At 34.8% G+C, this 12,722-nt stretch overlaps 1 protein-coding gene across 1 annotated transcript; it reads left to right on the top strand.

The window, feature by feature from the left end:
* Positions 1-2,517, top strand: LOC107194235 (sphingosine-1-phosphate lyase). Its single transcript, XM_015583825.1, has 10 exons — positions 1-10; positions 75-80; positions 357-504; positions 586-801; positions 877-1,085; positions 1,159-1,395; positions 1,469-1,678; positions 1,753-1,991; positions 2,066-2,333; positions 2,392-2,517. Exons 3-10 carry the CDS (start codon positions 363-365, stop codon positions 2,515-2,517), a joined length of 1,647 nt encoding a protein of 548 aa, XP_015439311.1. The 5' UTR covers positions 1-10; positions 75-80; positions 357-362.
* Positions 2,518-12,722: the final 10,205 nt, after the last annotated feature.

A 12,722-nucleotide genomic window follows, 5' to 3' on the forward strand; every position in this document is an offset into this window, starting at 1 on the left:
ACACATTTTGGTACGTATACAATAATTCAAACATTATTTTAATACATGTTTGTGATTTTATAATTAGTACTCAGTGGCAGGTGAGAGCATGAAGTACGATGACTACTACAATATTTGAATGAATACATTAGAAGAACAAAGTACGATATAAATAGAATGATAAAGTGAAAGCAAGAAAATGAAGTCTGTTGAAAGAAAGCATGTGCGAGCGAGTGAGGTAGAATAAATAACGATAGGGAGAAAAAGATGGGAAACATCAGTTCTGCACCAGGAAAATTCATTTAAGGAATGACAAACATATGTTAATGTACATACCTGTTACATTTAGTGATTAAGTGTGTATTCATATTTTTCAGATAAATATGCTTGTTTCATACATGAATACTTTGAAGGAATTTGTAAACAACAGTTTCCAAGGAAAAGAACCATGGCAAATAGTAACTATAACAAGTACAACTATTCTTACAACAATTTGGTTGTGGAACTTTGTATTCCAAGAAGAAAGTATGGATTTCATTTAATATCATACTTGTATGTCTCAGATTTAGTTTCAATAAGTAAAACTTAGTTTCTTTTATTTTTCAGGTCTTATAGAAAGAGGAAAAAAGAAAATCTTTAGTTTAAGAAATCATATACCTGCTATCAAGGATAAAATTGATCAAGAATTACATAATATAAATTCATCATTTGAAAAGGAAGCTAAGCAAAGAATGAAGGATATTCCGTTCATTATAAGGCTACCAAAAAATGGTTTGGAGCCAGATGATATATTAACAAAAGTAAAGCACTGTGTTCAGTTAGGTAAAAGAAATAAATATAAATAGTGTTTAGTTTTAATGTACACAAATATTTATGTGCATATATATTTTCATTTAGGTGATTATGATTGGGAAAGTGGTAGAGTGTCTGGGACTGTATATAGAATTGATACTAAGTTGTTAGAATTAATGGGAAACATTTATGGGATTGCATCATATACAAATCCTTTACATCCTGATGTTTTTCCTGGTGTGTGCAAGATGGAAGCAGAAGTAGTTCGGATAGCCTGCCATTTGTTTCATGGTGATCAAGAATCTTGTGGCACAGTAAATTCTTTTTGGTTTTGAAAAGTAAGGTAAAATATGAACGTGTATGAAATATAATACATGTTTTTTTAAGATGTCTACTGGCGGTACAGAGTCAATTTTATTAGCTTGTAAAGCATTTAGAGACTATGCAAGATATGTAAAAGGTATCAAATATCCAGAAATGGTAATGCCTGTAACAGCACACTCTGCTTTTGAGAAAGCTGCTCAGTACTTAAAAATTAGAATACGTGTTGTACCTGTCAATCCACATAGTTATACTGTTTCCATTAAAGATATGGAAAGGGCTATCTCTAGAAATACAATTATGGTAAGAAAATCTTTTTTCATGTAATTTTATGACTGAATTAATAACATCAATATTAACATAGTACATATAACAGTTAATAGGCTCAACTCCAAACTTTCCATATGGAACAATGGATAATATTGAAGCAATTTCTGAATTAGGAGTAAAATATAATATTCCAGTACATGTTGATGCTTGTCTTGGTGGATTTTTAATTTGTTTTATGTCAGATGCAGGACTTGAAGTACCACCATTTGATTTTAAACTACCTGGAGTTACCAGTATATCAGCTGATACACATAAGGTAAATAAATAACAGAATTGTATGTTCAACTTCATTAATTTCTATATAAATATGTAATTGCACTTTGCTTTTAGTATGGATATGCTCCGAAAGGATCCTCCATTATTCTTTATAGGAATAAAAAGTATAGACACCATCAATATACTGTCTCAACTGATTGGCCTGGTGGCATTTATGGCTCCCCAACAATAAATGGGTCTAGAGCTGGTGGAATTATAGCATCATGTTGGGCTACTATGATGTATTTCGGTTATGACGGATATTTAGACGCAACCAAGAAGATTATAGAAACTACTAAATACATTGAACGGAAGTAAGTATCCGAAATTCTGTATTTTCTCGTTTTCTTTTGTACTTTCTGTTGTACATATTTAACATTGATTATAGATTGAGAACATTGGACGGAATTTTTATTTTCGGTACCCCAGCTACTTCAGTTATTGCATTGGGATCAAAGGATTTCAACATTTATAAATTATCAGAAGCCCTGAATGCAAAAGGTTGGAATTTGAATACACTTCAGTTCCCTAGTGGTATACATCTCTGTGTCACTTATGTACACACTCAAGCTGGCGTGGCAGATCAGTTTTTAAATGATGTTAAAACTGAATTGGGTCTTATTCTACAAAATCCAGAAGTACCAGTTGAGGGGAAGGTAAATAAATTATTTAGTATTATTATTAGAAATGTAATACAAAAGTAATATGTTTCAGCTTGCAATGTATGGAATGACTCAAACCATACCCGATAGAAGTATTATAAGCGATTTTACGAACTGCTACTTGGATTCTATGTATTATACACCCAATGATGAAGCAGTCAGTGATGGACCAAAATAAGTAATAAGTAATTGCAAAATTACATTTAAAAAATTAATCAATTTTTACATGTTGATATTTTTTCTGTGGATTGAACTATAATTATATATTACTATGTGATATCGGGTTATCGGGATTTTTCATTGTGATTACGTTTCCGAAATTGAAAATCCGTTTCGTAGTTGCTCAAATTACGCGCGTAGAACTGAAATTAATATAATATTATACGCTCCATTAAATAGTATTATCCAGAAAATACCTCCACGTATTACATTTGATAAATCTTAATCAAATGTGATAATTAAACAGGCATATACACGTATTTTGAAGAATAGCTTCTTTACCTCTGTGAGGAAAGTTTTTAAAGTACAAAGAATTGTTCTAATCAAAATGATAATTTTTGTAACAGATTTTGCAGAAACGATTAACAAGTAATGTATTATTACCTAATAACAATTTTTAATCATTGTAACATTAACAAATATTTATCTTTTGTATATTTTATACACCTTGTTCGTTACATTTGTTTTTATAACTTGTATATTCAAACAGAGAATATTATAATAAAAATCTTTAATACAAAATAATCAATAACTATGTCTACTTCAGTTATTGCTATGTCTACTTGTAATTCAGTACTATTATCGACTACGTATTTGGGCGCTATTTGAATGAAATTTTATTCGAATAATCTTCGAATAAAAGTTGCGAATAAAACAAATTTATTCAGGCAGGTCCCCTAACTTTCGCCCATAACACTCCCCATGAGGTACCTGTACGTATTTTATACCACGTACGTGGGTTTGAACTGGTAGGAAGGAAAAAAAGATGTAGGTATTTTACGGTTCTTCGTGACGACGGTTTGTTTTTTTACAATTAAAACGGTTTTCATGTGATGTCGGAGCCAATAAATGGACGATTCGACAAAAATTTTGTTTTTTTCTCTACAACTACTATTATTTTTAGTATCTCGTTAGTAGACTTGACATGAAACATTTGTTGTACTTCAGTGTAGTGTATTCTTTTTTATTTGTTATGCTATGCTAATTTCGTTTAACATATCATTAACTTAATTTCGTTCTGTTTTAGATTCGTCCAATCTAACGGAACCTAAATTTTCTACTTTTGCTTATTAGATACTATAGAGAGTTGCCTATTTAATGATAATTAAAATAACGATAATAATTAACGAATTACCACAAATATTGAAAACCTTGTCAATTGAAAATCTGCAAAAATAACGAACAGACAGATAGATTTTCACTTTTATTTGCGTGTTCGTTAGAAGTGTCACGCGTTCTGATCCACTGAGACTGTCATTGTCAATTGTTATTTTATCGGTTTCGGTGGCCCCTGTTTCCCGGCACTTGTTTTTCATTGGATTTTGTGTGTCACTGCGTTCGATCTTATTATTGATTAAAGCGTTTTAAAATAGCATTCTAACTGTATCACAAATGAACTACATAATCTCTGCCAATAATATTTTATATGTAAATAATTTATAAATGTGTAATATCTAAATATTTAGATATAAATAATTTGATTACACAAGCAAATATAAACTACATCTGTTTGTTAAACTTAAGTTTCCTATTAAATTACTGTTTCAATAGCACAGTGATAAATACGATTGTAATATCGTAATGGATGGTTGCACCTATGATTGTGACTCATATTATAATCATATTATAGTCAGGTATATGAAATGAAATCTAAGAGTTGCGTTCTGTGTGATTAATAAACGTAATTAATTACCTATGAATCAATTAAGAAGAGTAGACAGATCGCTCATTAATATTATTATTCTTGTAGACTATACGGAAAAGATGTTCCCCCTTTAATGACCTATTAAGTAAGTGGTAAGTTACGAAAAATTCGGTCTTGTATAAAGGTAAACATTTTAAGTAATATGCAGGGTAGTTTGGAACGATAATGTAAAAGTAAGAAGTTTCATATACATAATATAAAGTATACTAAGTTGCACGAGTAAATCGGTGTATGAAACAGTGATATAGACACGCGAGTGGTCGCCCTTATTGTTTCTATTAGATAATAGGTCAATAAATACCTTCGTATGCTTTACTCCGTGGTACAGACAGCGCGAAATTTGCAGGCATTAGTTTCGAAATATCGAAGACAGTCATTCGTTTCACGTCGTCACCATTCTATCCAATATATCTGTTGGTCTTCTTGAAATTTCGACACGTTGCGCCGCTATATCGTGTTTTCCGCTTGAATTGTGCATTACAAAGGAACCTACGGACCAACGAAAATTATTGAACAGGGACAACGGCAACGAAATATTGGCAGCGACAGTGAAATTCGCGTGTTTGTTCACATCGAAGTGCAAATTTTTCGCTGCGAATATTTCACGTCGATCTGTGGAACTCAGTTTGATATATGATCTAAACGAAGTTCCACATGACGATATTCCTAGATTGCATTTTTATAAGTAATTTCTAGTTGATGTGTATTAATATAAAATTGGCGTAATACATATATTGCTATTAGATTTCCCTTCACTAGTGAACGTTAAATACTGAGAGAAAAATACGAGAATATAACTAAATACTTTCAAATAATATTTATATGTTACGAAAATGACAAATTTGACGGTTGAGGGGTCGTTCTACTACGAAACCTTGGAAAAATCGAAGTGTTTTGTAATCAAAAAGTTCATGTATTCAAAAATGTATTGAAACATTTTCTTAATCCCGATTATTTTTGCTCTTATAGCCGATTGATTGTAAATAAATATATGTATGAAAAATTAGAGCTTTAAATTTTAAACGTGTTTTTCCCAAAACGATATTTTTATAATTGGCGCAGGGAAAGTAAAAAAAATCTATTCTACCAATTGGTTTGAAATGTTTACACGTTATTCTGCATTTTACACATCAGTGGCGGATACCACGATCATATTTTTTTATTGAGAAGTTCATAATTTTTACATCGTAAAATGGTTAAAAAAATTTTGTAAGTTCTAAAATCAATCGTTCGATGACGTAAGTGAGTCTCTTTAAAATAGACTGAATGTAAACACTAGAGTGTCGTACAATACGAGATTCGGCTGGAATACTATATGTATAGTTTGTAGATGTGAATGTTGTATTGAAATGAGAGGAAATCTTTTTAAAGATTTGATTCAATTCTGGTATGAACGAAACATCGTGCAGTTGATCAGAAAGAATAGCGAATTTTGGCTAAAACACGCGAGACAGGACGACAAGGAAAAATGGTTTTCCGACACTCACTGTCAGTTCCTAGTTGACAAGCGGAAGCGAAAATGACGTAAGCAATCAAAAAACTGTTCGAAATTACTGTGGCGGTCGAATTATTTTTCACAAAAAATCTTTCACGCTGTGGTGGAACAAAAGCTCCAATTAAACAAACACGGGACCGTTTTGTTCTCTGATCGGTTGACAATTTTTTTCAGACTTCTCTGGATAAATTTCGTTCACGCGTCCAGAGTCTGCTTCCTTTTGTGAAAATGTCCTTTTGTTCGAGGATCGGGAAAGTACTCAGCATTATACCCCGACAATTCTTTAATCGTAAAAAACGAAAGGTCTTCATCGTAAAAACCTAAAATTCTTTAATCGTAAAAAACGGAAGGTTCCTAATTGAAAAGAACGAATGGCCTTTAATCATAAAATACAAAAAGTTTTTAACCATAAGATCTTCCTCAATCAAGTTATTATTTAAATATTACCGTTTTCATCTTGTCAACACGATCTGATCAATTTGCTTTTTCAACAATGTTCACTTAATTTTCATTCTAAAAAAATGTTTCTACTTATTGTACAATTAAAAAACGATTTTTAATTGGATTATCCTGTTATTTTCACTGGTTTTTCATATGCACGGTATCTTTTTTTTCGTTTTAGTTACAACAATGCTCCGTCAGTATGAAAGAAAAACAACGCGTCAAAGCTATTTTTATTTAAATAAAATGTAATAAATGAAATGCTTTTTAATGTTCATCGTATTTACTATCAGTAGGTATAAAATGATCCCCGGGGATCATTTTATACACATACATTACGAAATGATCCTTAAGTATGCCTGCAAAGAAACGTGAATAAAAAATATAATTGATCAGGTAGCTAAATTTTATTTATGCCAATGATAAGATAGATAGACTAACTTACAAAAACTACTTTACATTTTGTTAAATACTGAGCATTTGTATTTTTTATATAAATTACGCCTTAAAGGGATCGGTTTAGACACCTATTCCCTACCCTTATTTTTTATCTTTCATTCGTTATTCGAAACCCTTTATCCAGATAACGAATTCACCCGTCCCCGTCAACGTGCAAAGTGGCAAAAAACGTAAAGTTTCCATCTTGCACGTCTGGCGTGGCCCACGAATTCGCCTGGAAGTCGACGGTGGAACGTGGACCCAGCTGTGCCCTCCGATAGTCCAGGATAGGTCGGCCTCTCCGAGTACGCGCTCTGCGTTCAAGCATCGCGATGCGGAGTACTACGAGACGTCGTCGGGTCAGTACCGTGGAAGCGCGCGTCCCAGTCCGATCGTGCAACCCTCGAATCTCGTGAGCACCTTTTGCGACGTCGGCGAATACACGCGAGACTATAAAATTCGTACGATCCGAGCCGCCTCGATCCTAATACCGGTGAGTTTAATTAACCACATCATACATTCCGTTTTGGGCGCAAAGAAAAGTCTTATATGACTGAACTTCGGCTGCTGCCGCATTAGTCGCCAGACTTAGTTTTCCCAGTTGTACTATGTCGCGCTGCAGAGGATACCGGTGACCTTATAGTGAGTAAGCGATACCGATAAACTAATCGTGTCAATTTACGGGAATGGATATTCTTTGCCTTTTGACATGCGAATGGAACGTATTTTGCGGTCCATGCGACATTAGAGTCGAAAAAGGATTCACGGAGGGGTTTCGATTACGTGTGTATGTATTCTGTGAAGCACGATCTCCTTTTGAAGATATTTCGTTTAGAAATGATTTTCCTTGAAGATTCAATACTGTGTGAATATTGCAGGATGAAATTAAGGATTTTATATTTCAAAAAGGACCATAGTGGATGTTACTTGGATGGCGAATATTTTTGGTGATTGAATAAACGTCGGTAGTTGGGCTGAGATAGATCACTAATCATCTATTTTTAAATTTGTTTAGAAGGAGTTTCTTAAAAATATGCAGGTCTTCTTATAAAGTGACGAGATAAATAATTGGACGCTTTAGTCAGTCAAGAATAATGTAAATATAAAAAATTGGCATAGGTTATCGTGTTACCAGTAAGATGTACTGTAAGTTCTTCCTCTGCCATTTTTTTGAAATATTTATTGTTTACGAGAAAAACGCTGGTCCAATTTATTGCGAACACCCTGTATATGTACGTAAATTAGTAGTTAATCAAACTAATTATTAAATTACGTTCAGGCCTTTTAATTCTGATTACCGCGAAAAATTTGGAAAATTATAGGTGGTTCTGTTTTGGCCACAGACTATATTAAAAAAAGGAAACGGTAAACAAGATTGCATTCAATGATTTGTTAACGTAAATAAAAGGCTTAGAACGGGGCCCAAGGCTGCAGCCCCCCTTTGATTTGGCGCTGTTCGAAATCAGTGAGTTCGAGAAAATCTGAATACGTGACTCGAATCTCTAATGGAAATTGACAGCGCGGCGACGTGCCGCCGTGCCAGGGGAAAATTTGACATTTACACGCCGGCCCCGTTAATTATGAAATTTATGAACGCGAGTCGCTCGACTGCCGTCCTGTTACAAGTATTTAATAACGTATTCAATTTGCCTGGGTTCGCGATTAAATTTCGCGAATACCCGCTGGGCACGCGTAACTGCCGGATTCCGGTTAAAATCGTCCACAACTAGGGCGGGGGGGGGGGCAATTATTACTAACAGGGTTTCTACGGTTATCGTGCAGCAAACATCTAATACTTGTACCTATTTTCCGTTAATACGACATTCTAATTGGAACGAGTTTCTCCATATATTTGGTTTCTTTCGCTTGGTAGATGCAACAAAATCGTCCATATTAGCGATTCTCTAATTCTTTTGTGCTGTGTACTTTTACCAACGATCGATCGAGTCAAGTATCGAAACTATAATTTCATTCTTATTACAATAAATCTGTCAGGGCACACGAACAGAGCGGAAGATAAGCGTAAAGCCAGCCGTGCTAGGTATAACTGTATCTGAAGCTTCGTTAAGAGTATCAGAAAGAGTAATCCGATTGAAGTCTATCCATCATAAGAGTAAAAAATGCACAGCATGGCCCGGGCGACTCTAGAATATCAAAGGGACGCCCGATGCCTTTATGTCGGAAAGAATGTTTTTTGTCGCCGTTTCGAGCACCCAACGTCCCGAGAATTCTTGGCACGGTGGTATTACGTTGTCATGCAAACGACTGATGAAATTTGAAGTCTATCGTACGCTTTTGTCAGAGTAAACTATTCGCGCGCCAAGAATTTTCATTCTGCACTTCTGCCTTTCTGTGTGTGTGTGTATGCAGATTTTTCCAAGCTTTATTTATACAAAACCATATCCTGCATATTATACTAGATTATATAAATACCTTCGTCCCAGACGTAGAAATTCTTTGCCAGAAGAAAATCCTAGTTTCACAAATCCGTCCGCTCTAATCAATACACGTTTTCCCCGAAAAATGTTTCACCGCTTTCCAATCCAACAGAACCATTCGAGTATTCTCTTTTTCATACTCACTTCACATAGAGAGTAAATCTTCCAGAAACGAAAAAGATAACCAGTTTACGTTTCCACCCGCGGCGGAGCCACCGACAGCTTTAAAATTCCCTTTCGGAAGACAAATTTGCCTCCGATCCCGCGGGATCGCTCCGTTAACGAGCGGTAATAAGTAGACTATTTAGTGCCACTAGGGATCAAACACCGTGAACTCGGTATACAATTCCCATAAATCTCTGAACGATCGCTTGGGGGCAAGAAATAGACATGTAAAAGCGTTCTCGTGTCTCTCGTGCGATCGGTGATCGAATTCGCGCGGGTAGAGGGGGGAGGATTGGCCAAGAGTGGGGCGGGGAGGGTGTACAGGTATGGTAACCGGAGGGCCTGTCAGTATGGCTGGAAGCACGGAAGTTTGTCGGAGGTTAGGCGTCGGTTGGTAATAAATCTTACTATCTAAACGAGTCCGGGACTAACACATCGCGTAGTTTCGTGTCGCGAACTTCACTTGGGGAGCAGGTTGTCCTTAGTACACAGGCGTAGGCACATATTTATGAGCAGGTGCGCTATCTGAGCTCGGTGCCGAATTGCATATGAATTCCAGTTCCAACCGGCGAATCTACATTTGATCGGGACGAATGTTAAGTAGTATTCGTTGGTTCTTCCGTCATCCTGTCTTGTCGGCGAAAATAGGAATAACTTGCTTAAGGTGGTTCGTGCCAAATTCGAAAGACTAGGTAATTTAATAAAAAAACAGCTTGTCAAAAATGGAGTTTACAACACAGCTCTTATGGCAGTCTTACGATTTCTTACCGGAAGTATAATCTTTTCTATTCACAAAAATTAGAAGTGCTAACTATAAACTAAGCACTGAAAGTATAAATCCTGAGCTTTCTGATAATGAACTATATCTTGTATCATGCCCAACATTTCAGGAAGATATTTAACACTAAAGTTCAGGACATGTAGGTTATTGGATGGTTATTGGGACTATGTGGAGGACTTGGCAATGTTATTACATTTAAAAAATATTTTACTTATTTTGTGTATTAGTGAATTCCAATTTTCTCAATTATAATGCACGAGAATATAATTATCTTTACATATAAGAATATTGAATATTGACTACGCGGGAACACCCACCACGTATACAGTATGCGTGCAAAAATAACGTTATCAAACGTACCAGAAACGAGCACCGTGGAGTCATACGACTAACCAAAATATATTTTTTATTTTCAATATAACGATGAATGATTAATGGAAATGTCGTTGAATTTCATAGATGTAATTTTTATACGTTATTAAAATGTATTAGCTGGTGTTTAACACCAATTATTAATATGATGCTTTATTGACTAGAGAGTCAGGTACGAACCACCTGAAGGCAGCTTTCATCGACGCGAATAGATGGTAAACATGGTTTATTTACATGGTTCACAGCAATTGGAAGAGGATTATATTGCAGTTTGCATCTGTCAGTACGGTACGTAAGTCAGGAAAAGTTTTTTTTTTGTCAAAACAAAACTGGGTGTTGGTTTTGTATGGAAAAGGTATTAGTTTATTAAACCTGTAGCATTTCTGTTGTTTCTTTCGCTCGATTGACGTAACAGCATCACCTGCAACAGTAATTCTACTATTGCTTCGAATAGTGTACTTTTGAAATCTGTACATATGTACTACGTACATATACCGTTCGGATCGCGGCTACATTCATCAATATTTTCAGTTTTTCGTGGTTCTTTCAAAAATTAACTAGACTATATAGCATGTTTGAATGAATAAAACGCCATGAGATAGAGGTTTGAATAATTCTATAGGTCTTTATTTGAATACCATTGATCTCTATACGTATATGTCATAATTTTGAAACTAATTTATAGTCAGTTATAAACCGTAAAAAATGTGAATGTACCTTCATAAATATGCGTTGTCTAGTGACAAAAAGATTTATGACGCATTTAAGGCTGTCGTAACCCTAGATTTCGGAACGACCAATCATATTTTGATAATATTTCTGTAGAGGGGAGCGTTAATGCATGACATAGGTTAGTTAACAGAGATTAGTTTAACAGTGCAAGGGAAAGGGAGTGTGTATAATAGAATTTCTTTCTTAATAGCTTAATTTGTCTTTCAATTTTTTGAGTGCTTATTTAGTGAAGTAAGTTACAGTTTTTGTTGTTAATTAAATTAGTTTTCCTCAATATTAAATTAGCTAACATAGTTTTCACGTTTATCAATATGTAAAATCACGCGACAATGTTTTCTTAGCATTTTCCTTCAGTAAGATATATGTATGTATGTATTCTGCTACCGAACAATAAATCTTATTATCCGAGTGAAATGCAGGAAACTCTTGTCGGGAACATCGCGACGTAGAGCATAGATTTACGGTATTTCCGTGGGTAGGTTACCCGGACTTGGTGCTGAGGACTCTGTTACGCTACGTGTCCACACGAAACTAAAGTTGGATAGCAGCTCTGACGTTTCTGTCCACTAGTACTTGCCTCTGTGAATGACAATTCTGAAAAGTAGTAGATACTATTACGTTGCCAGGTAGCATTGTGTCACGTATGTACATATTCACATGAGAGTAACTTTGGATGCCAGCACACATGGTTGTGTTCAGTACTCAATTTTTTGGTGAACAGCAACTCTCAAAGTAGCCCTTTCAAATCATCACGTAGTATTTTATCACGTGATAACACGAAGGTAACTTTGAAAAATAGCTTTCATTGTATATCCTTTAGGAAGTTTTGTTTCGAACTATAGCTTTGGAAAGTAACACGCCCAGGTTTTCACGTAGTATTATGCTACGTGTCCACATGGACTTAACTGCTAAATACAGTAAGATTCCCTCGTCAACGGAAGTTTGACTTATCCTTTCATGCCTCGTTCAATATATTTTAAGGTATAATCACAGTAAAGAAGTGGTATTATTACTATCTTCTACAAAAAAACTATTTTTCTTCTACAAAAAGTATAGTGACTTCAGTAAATTGTCGAAATTTGGAAAAGTAATTTTAAGTTGTTGAAGTAAAATCGATTGTTTTTTTAAGAACCAAGGGACACATTCAGCGACCAGACATAATTTATAGCATTTATTAAAAGAATAAATGTGAACTTATTTTGCTTTCATTATTTACAATCGTATCTAAGTCTTAAAAAATATTTGTACAAATTTACAGTTTTAACGTGAAAAGATTAAAATTAACTGTGTAACTTGGAGTTTATTTTAAGCGTCAAAAATATTTTGTACAAAAAATGACTGATTTGATGAAGAAATTTCTAGGTCCAACTCGGCTTTACCCATCTTCATTATTTGTAGGCGAGCAACGTATCCCCTGGTCGATAAAAATGACTGAAGATCAGTGTTGTAATATCCGGTTCACCCTATATAGACCCGCACCACTTTCCTAAAACCATTAAGAGCTTTAAAGTGGTAAGTAGATTCCACCAATTTCCTAAACTTTAAAGATAACGCCTGTGTTGACTTAAATTCCCGCGTTCTAGTCATTTAATACGCT

Source organism: Dufourea novaeangliae, unplaced genomic scaffold, assembly GCF_001272555.1.
Source record: "Dufourea novaeangliae isolate 0120121106 unplaced genomic scaffold, ASM127255v1 scaffold28, whole genome shotgun sequence".
Taxonomy (NCBI): Eukaryota; Metazoa; Arthropoda; class Insecta; order Hymenoptera; family Halictidae; genus Dufourea; species Dufourea novaeangliae.